This window comes from Procambarus clarkii, chromosome 32 (assembly GCF_040958095.1).
Source record: "Procambarus clarkii isolate CNS0578487 chromosome 32, FALCON_Pclarkii_2.0, whole genome shotgun sequence".
Taxonomy (NCBI): Eukaryota; Metazoa; Arthropoda; class Malacostraca; order Decapoda; family Cambaridae; genus Procambarus; species Procambarus clarkii.
This window is the reverse complement of record NC_091181.1, coordinates 36,996,934-37,014,128: the sequence shown is the minus strand read 5'-3', so window position 1 is coordinate 37,014,128 and position 17,195 is coordinate 36,996,934. Positions and strand designations below refer to the sequence as shown.

Here is a 17,195-nt window from a genome sequence, read left to right as displayed (position 1 = left end):
GGTTAATGCTGGTCCCAAAGGTTCATCCTTTTCTGACTCAAATATTGACCTTTCCATCATTAAATGTGGTCATTAGTGATGCTATTCGGTGACCTGGAAGGACCTGTGATGACCTGAGATGACTAGTGATGACCTGGAATGTAATACAAATATTATGACAGTGATTTTAAATGCTCTAGTGTATTGAGTACAAGGTATTGTTATAAGCAGTGATATTGTATTGACCTGATATGAACCTGTAGTGACCTGATACGACTGTATGCTGGTGGTTTACGATTAGGTTCTTGACCCCGATTGACCTGATTGAGCCGACAATGACTTGTGGGAGCCTGAGAGGCGTTGGAGGCTGTGGTGGTGTGTAGCGACACGTGACACTCCTCCCTTTGAGTCAACTCACTGTAGTGGCTGGTAAATTGCACTGTTTGCGTCCTCGTTTGTCACAGTATTGCTCCCACACACCGCTTGAGAGGTCATCCGTTGGCTGTGTGAAATATTAATCCCGATTGGTAGGCCTACAAGAGATTGGAAGGCCTACCAGAGATTTGTAGGTCTACAAGAAATTGGTAGGCCTACCAGAGATTGGTAGGCCTACAAGAGATTGGAAGGTCTACCAGAGATTGATAGGCCTACAAGAGATTGGAAGGCCTACCAGAGATTGGTAGGCCTACAAGAGATTTTTTTTCAACAAGAGTCAAAATAAAGCAAGAGCTTTATTTTTCCGGACTCCATAAAGAGAAAAAGTACACCAAATTCTACTATCTAATTGTCCATTACGTCAATTAGTGTACGATGGTGTACATAGTTACAATAAGTACTATCTAAACACGGGAACAGGTTGCCAAAATCACAGAGAATTTGCAGTGTGTTGGTGACGTTTAATAGTTGAAATTGATGACTGTCATCGAAGTACCTGGCAAGTTACTTAACGTCTACTTGTGGAAAATTACTTATCGCAAAAAATAATCCTCTTACATCATAAAAAATAACATATTAATAATGGCTTTCTCCCAGAATTCTTAAAGAAGTTTGGGAAATGATTTTACAACATTATCCAGCTTGAGTGTAGCAAAGTTTTGTGTAGAGTGTGTCACAGAACACAGTCACAGTATGTCACAATGCGTCACAATGCGTCACAGTGCGTCACAGTGCGTCACAGTGCGTCACGGGAGACTGACCAAAAAGTTAGAGAAGCACGATGGTTTGGGGTCTTTCTTAAGTTGGGTATGAGCAGGGTCATTTAGGATTTAAGGTCATTTAAGGTCACCCCCCCCCCCTAAATTATTTTAGGTCATTGGGGGGGGGGTGAGTCAAGTCAGAATGCCAGATCTATGGTAGTGGAGGTGTCCCAGAGATCACTCCTGGAGAATTTATTGTTTACCATGCTTTTCTGACCCACGGAGACTCTCAAAAAGCGAAAGTATTAGCTCTAAGCTGCTAAATGATCACTCACAGCCGGCGATGGATGCTGCATCTTCTGAGTAGCGACGCGAAGATTGGGTAAGAGGCTCTCATCCCCCTACTGAATAATATATTCGCGAGCCTCTTCGATATTTCGATGTTGGTCCATGGAAGGTGTCGAACTAGTTGCTCCGGGCTCCTCAAAGAAGGGCATGAAGAATGTGGTCGACTTCTTGCATTCCTCCGCCTCCAGTTCTTGTCTCTTCCGTCCTTCAGCATCACTTTCCTTCTTATTTGTGAAGAACCATTTCCTGGTCGTCTTACACAATGCTCTGAAGTAAGGAAATGGCGTTTAAAAAAAATTGAATTTCATTTATTTTGCAGCAAAATTCTAAATTACCTCCATAGCTTGTACAGGAGAATGGTCTTACTGCCAGTTGGCACTGAGCAGTGGCATTGAGCAGTGGCACTCTGAGGAATGTGGTTATGCAGCTCCCAGCACTGTATCTTTACCTAATGGTTGATGAAAGGTAGGTTGAGGAGAAGGTAAGCTCTGAGTCCTGTAAGCAGGCTGAGAGCTTTCCCTTCCCCATAGCTCGTGGTGAGCCTTACCCACCAGTTTTCCCCATGGAACACGACCCGCTACTCGGTGATGAACCAGGTACCCAATTACTGCTGGATGAGTAGGTCTTTCTCTCTCTCTCTCTCTCTCTCTCTCTCTCTCTCTCTCTCTCATTTGGGGGCGTATGACCTTTATTAAACTGCTAACAAATAAAGCTCCCAGAGTAGGAGAAAGAGAGAGAGAGACAGAGAGAGAGAGAGAGAGAGAGAGAGAGAGAGAGAGAGAGAGAGAGAGAACTACATTTCTATGCCCAACGCTACTTGGACATATAAGTAATATCCAATTACTTGGGTATCACCTTAAGTAATTGTCTCCATAACCTGCGATCTTCATGACCGTCTTCAAATTACAGCTGTAATGTGGCAAGTTTCTGTACCACAAAAACTGATTGGATTCTGCTCGATTCACACCTTCTGTAACCCCCTCCCCCCTCCCCCCTTCAGCCCGGCTACCAATTTAGCCTATTTATCATACCCCCCTCCCCCCTTCAGCCCGGCTACCAATTTAGCCTATTTATCATACCCCCCTCCCCCCTTCAGCCCGGCTACCAATTTAGCCTATTTATCATACCCCCCCTCCCCCCTTCAGCCCGGCTACCAATTTAGCCTATTTATCATACCCCCCCTCCCCCCTTCAGCCCGGCTACCAATTTAGCCTATTTATCATACCCCCCCTCCCCCCTTCAGCCCGGCTACCAATTTAGCCTATTTATCATACCCCCCCCCTCCCCCCTTCAGCCCGGCTACCTATTTAGCCTATTTATCATACCCCCCCTCCCCCCTTCAGCCCGGCTACCAATTTAGCCTATTTATCATACCCCCCCTCCCCCCTTCAGCCCGGCTACCAATTTAGCCTATTTATCATACCACCCCTCCCCCCTTCAGCCCGGCTACCAATTTAGCCTATTTATCATACCACCCCTCCCCCCTTCAGCCCGGCTACCAATTTAGCCTATTTATCATACCCCCCTCCCCCCTTCAGCCCGGCTACCAATTTAGCCTATTTATCATACCCCCCCTCCCCCCTTCAGCCCGGCTACCAATTTAGCCTATTTATCATACCCCCCCTCCCCCCTTCAGCCCGGCTACCAATTTAGCCTATTTATCATACCACCCCTCCCCCCTTCAGCCCGGCTACCAATTTAGCCTATTTATCATACCACCCCTCCCCCCTTCAGCCCGGCTACCAATTTAGCCTATTTATCATACCATTAATACTGCTATCTCACAACACCTTTGTGAGTAAGTCACACGCTTGGATAATGCTGTTACGGGTTTGTTAATGTTATTTCCGAGGTCATTTGCATAATAGGAGGCGAGGCAGTAGGAGAGAATACATCATGGACGGTGTTTTATACACGACGTGATCAGGTTATGGCTCCCAGGTGATGGTAGAGGCACCTGGTGAGTAGAGGGCTCTGCAGAAGCACACTGTGTGTGTGTGTGTGTGTGTGTGTGTGTGTGTGTGTGTGTGTGTGTGTGTGTGTGTGTGTTTACTTGTTGTGTTTTTACGGGGGTTGAGCTTTGCTCTTTCGGCCCGCCTCTCAACTCTCAAACTCTCAATCAACTGTTTACTAACTACTTTTTTTTTTCCACAACACACACACACACACCCCAGGAAGCAGCCCGTGACAGCTGACTAACTCCCAGGTACCTATTTACTGCTAGGTAACAGGGGCATTCAGGGTGAAAGAAACTTTGCCCATTTGTTTCTGCCTCGTGCGGGAATCGAACCCGCGCCACAGAATTACGAATCCTGCGCGCTTTCCACCAGGCTACGAGGCCCCCTACGAGTGTGTGTGTGTGTGTGTGTGTGTGTGTGTGTGTGTGTGTGTGTGTGTGTGTATGTTTGTGTGTGTTTGTGTGCTCACCTAGAGGGACTTATAGGGGCGAGCTCCAGGGGCCAGATTCACGAAGCAGTTACGCAAGCACTTACGAACCTGTACATCTTTTCTCAATCTTTGGCGGCTTTGTTTACAATTATTAAACAGTTAATATAAGCTCCGAAGCACAAGGAGGCTTTTTTATAACAATAACAACAGTTGATTGGGAAGTTTTCATGCTTGTAAACTATTTAATAAATGTAACCAAAGCCGTCAAAGATTGAGGAAAGATGTACACGTTCGTAAGTACCTGCGTAACTGCTTCGTGAATCTGGCACCCTTGGGTTCATGGTAATATTAGCATCTAAGACTCTCACTATCGTCTGCTCCATCACTCTTATTTACACGAACATTGGAGAAGTTGTGTGTAACTTCTCGGTGACTCTCAGCTCTTCTTGAGAGTCAACATCTGTCATTTTTGTTCTTCGTTTCGTGTCCTCTACAAAATTATTGAGTAAATCAATTGGAGCTCTTGAGGGGACTCGAACCGGCGACCAAGGCACTTCCCCAGCCGCTCACCTTACCACTGTACCACCTTGGGAGTCCCAAGGTCGAGGGTTCGAGTCACTTCAAGAGCTCCAGTTAATTTTGTCATTGATATATATATATATCACCTTAGGGTTATTTGTTTGCGTTCAAAATGATTAGTACAAAACGTGAAAATTGTTGACTTGCATCAATTTAAATCAATCATCATCAATTCAATTTTGTACGTTAGAGCAAATAGTTGCTATAAGTACACTATAGTTGCTATAAGTTGCTATAACTTATATTTCAGTACAATCAGTTCTATCATTCAGCCAGTGTCCACAAACCTTGTATGAATAGAGGTAAAAGTCTGCCCGGGAAGCCGGACTTCCTCCTTCAACCAATTTCAGAACCAATTTAACGCTTGCCAATTCCCTCTTAACACCATGTGTTGGGCAGAGAGGGGGATTGGGGTTGGGGGGGGGGGGTGCTTGTTGGAGGTTGAGGGAAGTGGGGTGTTTTCCCCCTTCCCCTCATACCCTCACCAACTATTATCACGCAAATGGGGTGAAGAAATGTAAGGAAATACTCGCATCCTGTACGAGTGACCAACAAGTGGAATGTGATGAAAGAAGAAGTTGTAGAAGCCACCTCCAGCAACACATTTAAGGCCAAATTCAACAACAAAAATCGAAGGTCAGAATATTTAAATTCTAACATCTAGAGACAAAACGACTGGTAGGCGGGGCACAGGAGCTAGACATCACCTACTTCCTTCCTTCCTTCCCCCTAAATAATGATAGGTAAGTACACACAAGTTTACAACGAGACTCGTCCCAGAATTGCGAGGGATGAGATATAAAGAACTGCTTATAGAACTATACTTGACGACGCATGCAAGAGGAAAGAGCAGGGAGACATGATAGCGACATACAATACTTAAGGGGGATTGACAAAGTGGATAAAAATAGGAAATGGTCACAATAAACGCGAATAGATCACGAGGGTATTAATGATAGCTGGAGACTCAGATGTGGACAAATGACATGACCCAAAGGAGCAGTTTGTAGAAGTTAACTTCATTCATTAATTTTAAGTTTTAGATATAATGTGAAAATTGGTCAGGAATTATAGCAATAGACAACCGGTGGGGTGAAAGGTGGGGTCTATGAGCTAACGCTCGATCTAACAGGCACAAATGGTTGAGTACACACACACACACACACACACACACACACACACACACACACACACACACACACACACACATTATCTACTTCCCACCTATAAGTACCTCTCCTCCTACTCCATCTCCTCTCTCTGTCTCCCCCTCCCTCCGCCCACCTCTCTCTCTCTCTCTCTCTCTCTCTCTCTCTCTCTCTCTCTCTCTCTCTCTCTCTCTCTCTCTCTCTCTCTCTCTCTCTCTCTCTCTCTCTCTCTACTATGTCCTCTCCCCTCTTCTCCTGTGTCACCTGCCCCCTCCCCCCCCCAACACCACAACAGGACCCAGAAGATACGAAGACGCCATAAATCGTGTATGTACAATGCCTGTCTCCCTCACTCGCGAGGTGAAGAACCCCGCCAGCGTGGGGCAGATGCTGGCCGGTTCCTCCTCCTTGGGGAGTGACAAACACCACACATTCTCACTTTTTATGTATCTCATTTGAGTATGATTGTGCGATTAGGGTTTAATATTGCGTCTCAATCTCGCCAGGAACTGGTTGGTGTCTGCTGTGATGAGTGTGAGTGTGAGTGTGAGTGTGTGTGTGTGTGTGTGTGTGTGTGTGTGTGTGTGTGTGTGTGTGTGTGTGTGTGTGTGTGCGTGTGTTTGTGTGTGGGTAAGGACGCTCTAGTCTTGCTCCACACCCCACTAATCTTGCTCCACACCCACCCAACTGGGCGGCAGCGTTACAGTCATGTGCGGGCTGCACCTACAGTAAGCAAACTTTGGTACTTGACTAAGATTTATTGAAGTACATCATTTAAAATGTGGTATTTTACTCTTTTTCCTGACCACCATTGACAGAATGGTTTGGTTCTGTTGACAGAACAGAATGGTGAACGAAACTGACTACCATTGACAGAGCAAGAAGCAGTATTCTGTACATTCGTGATAAAGTCGTTACAGGAGCTGTCATCTCTGCAGGCCTGCCCCCCCTCTCTCTCTCTCTCTCTCTCTCTCTCTCTCTCTCTCTCTCTCTCTCTCTCTCTCTCTCTCTCTCTCTCTCTCTCTCTCTCTCTCTCTCTCTCTCATAGGGGCGGTCGTAGCTCTCCGATATAAAGGCGGGTAGGATCATGGCGGGATGTAGCCCCTGGGTCCCGGCTCCCTTCATAACGTAAGAATACGTTATGCCTTCTTTGTTAACGTTATGTTGCACGTAAATAATTAAAAAGCCGCGTGAGGATATGCCATTGTTTACTGTGTTGGTGAAGACGCTTAGTGGGAGTGTGTGTGGGACGGTGTGCTGCAAGAGGCTAGTGTGGTTATGGGGACCTCACACTCGGGCTTCTTCAAAAGTCGTCAGGGAGTATTAATGGTTGTCTCTTCTGCTTCTTGTTGCAACGTCTGCCTGGCCCTCAACATCGTACTTCACATCCCACTACTACTACTACTACTACTACTACTACTACTACTACTACTACTACTACTACTGCACCTTTCCCTACAGCACGAGTACAATTTCTACAGCATTCAAAGCATCGCTCCTGTGACAGGTCCACTACGGTTCACCATAGCTCGTGCTACTTAGAACTTGTTTCGAGTAGCTGAATCTATAACAACAACAACCCTACAGCACAACCCCTCACCACACACCACATCCACCACACCACACACCACATCCACCACACCACACACCACATCCACCACACCACATCCACCACCACATCCACCACACCACACACCACATCCACCACCACACCACACACCACACACCACACACCATCCACCACCACCACACACCATCCACCACCACCACACACCATCCCAGTGCTAGTTATTCATGTGGACATTCAGACTCAAACTATCCTGATATTTTTTGCTAGCGAAAGTTTCCGCCGTAAAAGCTGACCTGAACAATTCCCCGGCTTTACAAATCACGACAATGAGACATACACTCCAATTTATAGACAAAACACTACACAAAAAAAGCAGCGAGAGATGAATTCCTTTGAGTGAATGACTATTGTTGCTTCAAGCGACCATCGGTTCACCAGATGGCTCCTGAGGGAGGGAGGTATTCGTGCAGTTCTAGCCTACTGTTGGTGGTGGTAATTGGTCCAGTAAATGGCTACGGTATGGTTGTTCCTCGGGTAATGACTGTCGAGGGGGATAATTCGTCCTTTCAGTAGTTGATGTGGTGGTTGTTCGTCCGGTAAATGACTCTCGAGGTAGTTAAGCGTCTGGGGCATAACAGTCGGGGTTATTAATCTGGTAAATTAATGCCAAACTGTTAGACGTCCAGGAGAGAGAGAGAGAGAGAGAGAGAGAGAGAGAGAGAGAGAGAGAGAGAGAGAGAGAGAGAGAGAGAGAGAGAGAGAGAGAGAGAAGCCCCCTCCCAGCACCACTCTCCTCCTCTCACACACCCTCTCACCGTTCTTTCTACCGTCTCATTGCAACACGCTATACCCATCCCATCCCCCCTTCTCATCCCCCATCCCATTCCCCTATCCCATCCCCTCTCTCCCCATCCCCGTGATGCGTCCCGTCCAAGCAGGACGGTAATGGCTGGGAAGAGTTCACGTGGAGCGTGATGAATGACCAAGCAGGGGAAACTCACAGGTGAAAGCCAAGAGAGAGAGAGACTCAAGGCCAAAGAAGAAGCGAGTTTGAGAAAGGGGAAAGGACTGGAAAAGACGGGTAAGTTCATGGAAAGGAAATTCGTGAAGGAAGCTGCAGTTATTGAGGGTAGTGGGAGAGGGGGAAAGAGAAGGTGTAAGGGAGGGAGGGAGAGATAGAGGTGAGAGAGAAAACAGGTTGGTTACATTAGATGGAAGTGAGAGAAAGAAGAGAGGGGAGGGGAGAGAGAGGTGAAGAAGGGAGGAAGAGGCGGTACAATGGCTTAATATTGTCTTGAGGTAATCAGGTGTTAACACTTGCTCTTGATAGAGAGAAAGAAAGGAGTCGAAAGAGAGAGAGAGATAAATAAGATAAGGTGAGAGAAAGAGTGTGTTTTTTGTGTGTAGTGAAGGAGAAGCCCACGATACTGAGAGACACTGCGCCTCCGTCTCTTGCGCTAGAGAGACAGACAGACGGACGGGAGATATATTGACAAAGACAGACAGACGGACGGGAGATATATTGACAGAGACAGACAGACGGACGGGAGATATATTGACAGAGACAGACAGACGGACGGGAGATATATTGACAGAGACAAACTGACACATGTGCGGACACACGGTATAAACAGCCACGCAGACAGAAGCTGCTGGCTTCTAGTGACAGAGACAGAGCAATTACCGTAAAAGAGACAGACCTAAACGCGCGCACAGACACACACACACAAAGGGTCTGGTAGCTAAGTAGACAGCGCGCGGGACTCGTAATCCTGTGACCTGAGTTCGATTCCCGGCGCCGGCAGACACAAATGGCCAGAATTTCTTTCACCCTGATCCCCCTGTTAGCTAGCAGTAAATAGGTACCGAGGAGTTAGACAGCTGTTACGGGCTGCTTCCTGGGTGTATATATGTGTGAAAAAAATAATTAGTATCAGTTGATTGATTGACAGTTGAGAGGCGGGCCGAAAGAGCAGAGCTCAACCCCTGCAAGCACAACTAGGTGAATACAACTAGGTGAATACGCGCACCGTAGCTCCTGCTGCTAAACTTCTTATAACTCGTCCTAACTGTCAATCATATCTTGCACAGCGGTACTTAACGAGGGTAAGTAACTCCTCCAGGGGGGGGGGGGGAAGGTCCAGGATTTATCCGTGTCTAGAGAGACGCTGTTCTTGCAAGCAAATCTGGTATGCCTACTAGCCTTGTATGCCTACAAGCCTTGTACGCCTACTAGCCTAGTACGCTCAGTATATCTGTTGCATTAAAATTTAATGTTAGGATTCCTGGTTGAATCCGGCCTTAAATTTGTGGATGGAGGTGGCTTCCACAACTTCTTCTTTCAGTTCATTATTCAACCCGTAGATATTACCAGAACGTCCTTATATGTCCTCGACTCATTTGCGGTGGTCCCAGTTTCCACCTACTGTCCTTCTCGTCCTACATTCTCTCACTTTAACGAGACTATCCATGTCCACCTTGTCAGTATCTTGTATACTGTGATCATGTCCCCATTTGCTTCTTCTCAGGGTTGCAAGCTCCAGTTTGCTTAACATATCCATATAGCTTAATCCATATACGTTTCAGTTGTAGTTTTATGTATGACAAGGTGCAGACAGTGAGTGGTAGAGACAGACAGTCAGACAGACAGGCATATAGACAGATAAGGAGCGACAGAGAGAGAGTTATTTTCGATAAATATTATCATTTGCATATATATGTATGGTTGAAGGTAATTTACATATAGATGCGGACTCATTTGGCAGTGATCAGGTTTTAACTATTACTTAACATTAACAATATCTAACAGGCTTTAAGACGGAGGGGGTTAGGTAATAGAGCAGTAGTAGTAGTTTACCCGTGACTGTGACGGCTCTATGTGAACGACTCTAATGTTCCTGAGTTTATACAGGATTTGGTGTATGTTTGCGAATCTCAGACCCATCAGCTCTATTCCGTGCCTTACTGAGACACATCAGCTCTATACCGTGCCTTACTGAGACACATCAGCTCTATTCCGTTCCTTACTGAGACACATCAGCTCTATACCGTTCCTTACTGAGACACATCAGCTCTATTCCGTGCCTTACTGAGACCCATCAGCTCTATACCGTTCCTTACTGAGACACATCAGCTCTATACCGTTCCTTACTGAGACACATCAGCTCTATACCGTTCCTTACTGAGACACATCAGCTCTATACCGTTCCTTACTGAGGCAAAAGTATACATTCGGTTCACTCGTTTGACTTTCTTCTCGGGATGGAGCGAGAGAACTCGTTCACAAAGGTACTTCATGTATCAGCATCTTTAAGTTTAGAATGCATAGAGAGCCGTCAGTTTTCTCAGGAGAAGCAGGGTGTTGTGTTAGTGCGTGTGTGTGTGTGTGTGTGTGTGTGTGTGTGTGTGTGTGGGTGTGTGTGGGTGTGTGTGGGTGTGTGTGTGTGTGTGTGTGTGTGTGTGTGTGTGTGTGTGTGTGTGTGTGTGTGTGTGTGTGTGTGTGTGTGTTGGAGGGGAGGGGGCCCAGCTTGTGTACGTTGTTGTACCTACATGTGCACATACACACACAGAACGTTTTCACGTATTGGCAAACACACACACACACACACACACACACACACACACACACACACACACACACACACACACACACACACACACACACACACACACACACACACACACTCAACTCCCCACACCACACACACATTCCTCCACACACACACACACACACAGACAAACGTTCCTCTTATAAAGTTACTCAAACATTCCCAGGATCCTAAAGAGTTGTGTTTACATTCTAAAAGTCTCCAGTGATTTCCTGAGTCAATAATCAAATCTTTGGCCACCCTAATTGCCTTCTCTTTTGAACGCAGCAGCTCAAGAAGAATGGCCTTCTCTTTTCTCTCTAATTAACACGTTCTTTGAGGGGGGGAAAAAAAATGTTCGTTGGGAGTTGTTAGGTTCGTCTGTCTATATTTACTGTTTGTGCCTACAGGATCGAGCTCTAGCTCTCGGACCCTTGCCTTTGTGTGTGTGTTTGGTTGGGGGCTCAGCTCCAGGTCCTGACCCCGCCTCTTGACGGTAGCACGAATCCTTTCATCCATGTTTTAACTCAGATTCCTTGTCACTCCCTCCCATCATAGCTTGTTCCATTTTCTCACTATCTGAACAATATAACACTTGTTCATGGTAACGGTTTGCTTCATCTGAGTGTTCAGCTTCCGTCTCTGTTCCCTGGTACTGGTCCGTCCCAGGTACTCTAGTCCTGCTTATTCCCAGGTACTTTGGTCTAGCTCACTTCCAGGTACTTTGGGGTGAGTCCCTACCTAGGTACTCAGGTTCTACACTCTCCCAGGTACTCTGGTTTTACACTCCTAGGTACTCTCATGGGTCGAAATTTTTTTGTCTAACCCTAACCTAACCATATTTTTGTAATATATACATTTAGAAAAACGTGCATTTGTGCAGTTGCCCTAGACTATATGAAGGGGAGTACAGTGTGTCAAAAAGCTTGCTACGTGGTGCTAAAAATCCCCATCACACAGAATGGTTAGTCATACAGAGGCACGTGATCAGTAGTCTGCACTGGCAGACTCCGGGTGCATTATGAGGATATCATCTAGGATATCAAGAATGAATGTCCTCAGCTCGCAGAATGCTCAGACCAGCGGTCGCCATCTGCTGGTCTGCGAGAAACTTTTGGTGGTCCTCAGGAGATTATTTTCATTTTTTTATATTTTCTTGATAATAAATCAAAGATAATATTCTAAGAAATTCTTATATTTTGAATGTTTTATTTTATTTGTGTATTGAATGTAACTGTATTTTTCTGTAACTTTTATATATAATGTCATCATATAGTTTGATTTTAATAACTATCATTTATTTTTTTGATTTTAGATTCGAATGCATTAAACCCCTAATGAGTGAAAAAAAGGAATATTTTGCATTTCTTTATTACTACAAAAAAGATAATGTAACTACTAATAATAATAACAATAGTAGCATGCACACCATAATCACAACAATGTAATATATCAAATGAACAAATCCACACAGGCCTTGACAAGGGTTCGAACCTAGGTGCTGGATGTTCCCAGACGCGGGAACATAATCAATATGCGTACATATTGACTATGTATTATAGTCAATATGTGTACTTGACCGCGAGCCAATCAGAGCCTCCACAGTCCTCGTGAGCCGCCATGAGCAAGAACATGCCAACTGGAGGCGGAGAGAAGAACAAATTCAAAATATCAAGAAAAAATTATTCGAACTACTTGACATTTGGATTCACTGAAGAAGGTGTTAGTGAGTTGCAACACCTCCGGCCGCTCTGTGTTGTGGGCTGAGAGTGTAGCCCAGGATGCCAAGAAACATTCCAAACACAAAAGATACAATCAAAATACCCGGATTTAGCAAGGAAACCACTTGAATATTCTCAAAGAACGCTTGAAAAAACAAAAATGCCTGTTGGAATGGTCCGCGGGATTATATTAGTGGTCTGCGGGATTTAAAATTATGAATTTAGTGGGGGGTCCGTGAGGTCCGAAAGGTTGGCAACCGCTGGGTCTTAGCCTGTTGGTATCAGGGCAATGTGATCAATAGTCTAAAAAATAATTTGCAATAGCGTGAATTAGTCTACGGATAACTCCCTTCGTATTTCATTTAGTATCAGATAGACATTATTTTTTTTTAATCATAAGAGAAATACAAGATACAGGTGAGCCCATAATGATCAGGAATGCTAATTAACCCATATAACTATACAATTTAGTTATATAACTATTCTATTTAGTATAGAAAACTATACTAAAATATAGTTTTCTAGTAGACAAGAGGATATAATTGCTCTACCACTACGGTAAAACTGTTTGCATTTTTTATGGACAATAATTGTTTTATTTAACACAAACTCTCCCCAGAGGTACTCGTCTACATTCCATTAATAATAATGGATCAAAAACCATAAAATTTTAATAACGCGACATATGACGTTGTTGTTGTTGTTGTTATAGATTCAGCTACTGGGAACAAAAAGTTTCAAGTAGCACGGGCTATGGTGACCCCGTAACATATGACGTCATTATTACAATAGATGTTGTGGTTTCTCATTAATGAGGCCAGGGAAGCCTGTTAGGCCTAGATCGAGATCCCCCTTCTAGGCCTAGTCTGACCTTGCCCATGAAGCAACCCACAACAGATCCCTAACTCCCGGGAACTTACAGTATGAGCTGCTGGGTGAACAGGTGTATCAGGAGCAAGGAAACGTGCACGAACGTCTCGTTCTACCAGAGAATTACTCGAAGGACCTCCCAGTTGTAAGTCGAATGCGCGGACCACTGCGCCACAGTTGTAAGTCGAATGCGCAGACCACTGCGCCACAGTTGTAAGTCGAATGCGCGGACCACTGCGCCACACTCAGGTGTAAGGACAGGTGTATACTGTCTACCTGTCTACAGATACTCTCCCACATTCAGGTGTAGGGACAGGTGTGTACTGTCTACCTGTCTACAGATACTCTCCCACACTGAGGTGTGGGGACAGGTGTGTACTGTCTACCTGTCTACAGATACTCTCCCACACTCAGGTGTAGGGACAGGTGTGTACAGTCTACCTGTCTATAGATACTCTCCCACACTGAGGTGTAGGGACAGGTGTGTACAGTCTACCTGTCTACAGATACTCTCCCACACTGAGGTGTGGGGACAGGTGTGTACTGTCTACCTGTCTACTACCTGTCGCAGGAGTATAACTGGTCGAAGGGTTTAGACAGAGGTTTCCTCAAGTGACAGTCTATGGTGATGAAATTTGTCTTTACATTAATTATTCATTTCATTCATTTATGTATAATGTTCGTATTTATATATTTTGCTCTGAATTATATACATTTGTCTCTCTCTCTCTCTCTCTCTCTCTCTCTCTCTCTCTCTCTCTCTCTCTCTCTCTCTCTCTCTCTCTCTCTCTCTCTCTCTCTCTCTCTCATCTTTGCATAATTCCTCGATATTGACAATCTAACCTTCCCAAAAGACGGTCTTGACTAGGACTCAGATATTTCCCATTATGAGACACGTCTGTTGAGAAAAACAAATTAACGGGAGTCTAAATCACATTCGGGAACTGGAGATAACTTTGGTCCTCAGGGAAATCAAAGACGCTTACGTGAGCAGAAGGTAAGGAGAGAGAGAGAGAGAGAGAGAGAGAGAGAGAGAGAGAGAGAGAGAGAGAGAGAGAGAGAGAGCTGTAGACCAGTACCAGGACTGGTAGAGCCGTAGACCAGCACCAGGGCTGGTAGAGCCGTAGACCAGCACCAGGACTGGTAGAGCCGTAGACCAGCACCAGGGCTGGTAGAGCTGTAGACCAGCACCAGGACTGGTAGAGCCGTAGACCAGCACCAGGACTGGTAGAGCCGTAGACCAGCACCAGGACTGGTAGAGCCGTAGACCAGCACCAGGACTGGTAGAGCCGTAGACCAGCACCAGGACTGGTAGAGCCGTAGACCAGCACCAGGGCTGGTAGAGCCGTAGACCAGCACCAGGACTGGTAGAGCCGTAGACCAGCACCAGGACTGGTAGAGCCGTAGACCAGCACCAGGACTGGTAGAGCCGTAGACCAGCACCAGGACTGGTAGAGCCGTAGACCAGCACCAGGACTGGTAGAGCCGTAGACCAGCACCAGGACTGGTAGAGCCGTAGACCAGCACCAGGGCTGGTAGAGCCGTAGACCAGCACCAGGACTGGTAGAGCCGTAGACCAGCACCAGGACTGGTAGAGCCGTAGACCAGCACCAGGACTGGTAGAGCCGTAGACCAGCACCAGGACTGGTAGAGCCGTAGACCAGCACCAGGACTGGTAGAGCCGTAGACCAGCACCAGGGCTGGTAGAGAGCTGTCTGGGGCAGGCAGCATTGCATTTGAAAACGAAATAAAACCTCAGTTCATTTGATTTTTCACGCGGCTTTTAGCGCCCATCTTCATGCACTAAAAATGTTATGTGAAAAGTTTTAGAGGATGCTTCGTGACTGGGGGGGGGGAGAGAGAAAGAGAGAGAGAGAGAGAGAGAGAGAGAGAGAGAGAGAGAGAGAGAGAGAGAGAGAGAGAGAGAGAGAGAGAGAGAGAGAGAGAGAGTATACGAGTACTTCATAATAAACCTCAAGTTGAAAGCCATTCAAGTGACACAAGTTTACTTCAGGGAAATATAACTGGCTTGCTGTAGTGGAATGTCTTCTTCAACGATGTTCTTCTCCTCATTCCTAAAGCTCGTGTCTGTGGTGAGGAATGCGCACAATGTCTTCCCTGTGTAGTCAATGTCATGTTTCATCTTCATCAGAGACGAAACACGTAATGATTAGCTTGATACTCCTTCTTGACATCTTGATATTCCTTCTTGACAGCTGGATACTCCTTCTTGACATCTTGATATTCCTTCTTGACAGCTGGATATTCCTTCTTGACATCTTGATATTCCTTCTTGACATCTTGATATTCCTTCTTGACATCTTGACATTCCTTCTTGACATCTTGATATTCCTTCTTGACATCTTGATATTCCTTCTTGACAGCTGGATATTCCTTCTTGACATCTTGATATTCCTTCTTGACATCTTGACATTCCTTCTTGACAGCTTGATATTCCTTCTTGACAGCTGGATATTCCTTCTTGACATCTTGATATTCCTTCTTGACATCTTGACATTCCTTCTTGACATCTTGATATTCCTTCTTGACAGCTTGATATTCCTTCTTGACAGCTGGATATTCCTTCTTGACATCTTGATATTCCTTCTTGACATCTTGATATTCCTTCTTGACAGCTGGATATTCCTTCTTGTGAACTACAACCTATAGTGACGAAGCTGACAGCATGTGGGTGAAGTTCAACTCTTCATTGGTTATGAACCTATCAACCAAGTGGGCCAAGAAACTGGGAGCTATAAAGCGCATCACCTGGCCAAACTTGGTGGACACCAAACAGTGGCATTCATAACACAAGACGCTCGGCCATCAATCGCCTCATGCTGAGTGTGCCATTTTCATGACATCACTCCATCAGCGATCCGCGTAATTCGCGTGATATCAAGTCAACTGATAACATGAAGCCTCTCCCACACAGATGGCTTCAGTCTTATTTAGTTACTAATGGGATTATAACTTAGCATTAAAGGGTTATACATAACAGAATCAAATAATCTAATTAAAAATGAAGCCACATGAAGCCTTCATTCACATGAAGCCTCACTATAGGTTGAGGCTTCATATGAACTGATTAGTTTATTAGCTGGCGGTTTAAACAGTAGTGTTAATACCATATCTAATGAATATTAGTTCACTAAGGAGACAAAAACAATCAGACATAGACACACAACAGACAGACACACAACAGACCGGCAGACAGTCAGACAAGTAAAGACTATATGAAATGCAAACTCATTCTCGAAGATGAACCATAAATCAAACATAAATAAACAAAAATATCTTTGTTTCTGGTGTCATATTCTTCTGGTGTCGTTATGTCTTCTTCTCTTGTCTGTTTTCTTAGACATTGTAGCTGTGGGGGGGGGGGGATCTGATTGCAGTTGAAAACATCATTGATATTTCTGTTGTGTTATTTTCAAACTGTTCTCAGTGTCTTTTGTGTAAGCTGATCTCTTGTGTAAGCTGATCTCTTGTGTAAGCTAATCTCTTGTGTAAGCTGATCTCTTGTGTAAGCTGATCTCTTGTGTAAGCTGATCTCTTGTGTAAGCTGATCTCTCGTGTAAACTGATCTCTTGATCATTCACCAGAACCTTCACCATAATGTGACAGTGTAAACCTTCAGGCCGATCCTTGGCCTTAGGAGCTATATAGTTTTGATTCTTCTGCTCTGCTTCCCTCTGAATTCATGTGCATTCTTTCCTCTCTACTGATGTTGTATGCTCATATAGAACTGCTTGCGTATGACTACACACAGACACACCAGTGCTAGTGTAGGTCATACACAACTGCATATACAGGATTATACACGACCGCTGGGGGCGGAACATACACAGCGGCTGATATAGCACCAT

At 45.2% G+C, this 17,195-nt stretch overlaps 2 protein-coding genes across 2 annotated transcripts in view; one reads left to right on the top strand and one right to left on the bottom strand.

Moving 5' to 3' along the window:
- LOC123759432 (putative neural-cadherin 2) overlaps positions 1-17,195 on the top strand; it is a gene marked incomplete in the record, with an annotated part of 421,093 nt that overhangs the window by 334,562 nt on the left and 69,336 nt on the right.
- On the bottom strand, positions 15,475-16,924 carry LOC138370519 (uncharacterized protein PF3D7_1120000-like). Its single transcript, XM_069334901.1, has 2 exons — positions 16,766-16,924; positions 15,475-15,990 (listed from the first exon to the last, which is right to left on the bottom strand). The coding sequence occupies exons 1-2, from the start codon at positions 16,922-16,924 to the stop codon at positions 15,475-15,477; spliced, it is 675 nt and encodes a 224-aa protein (XP_069191002.1).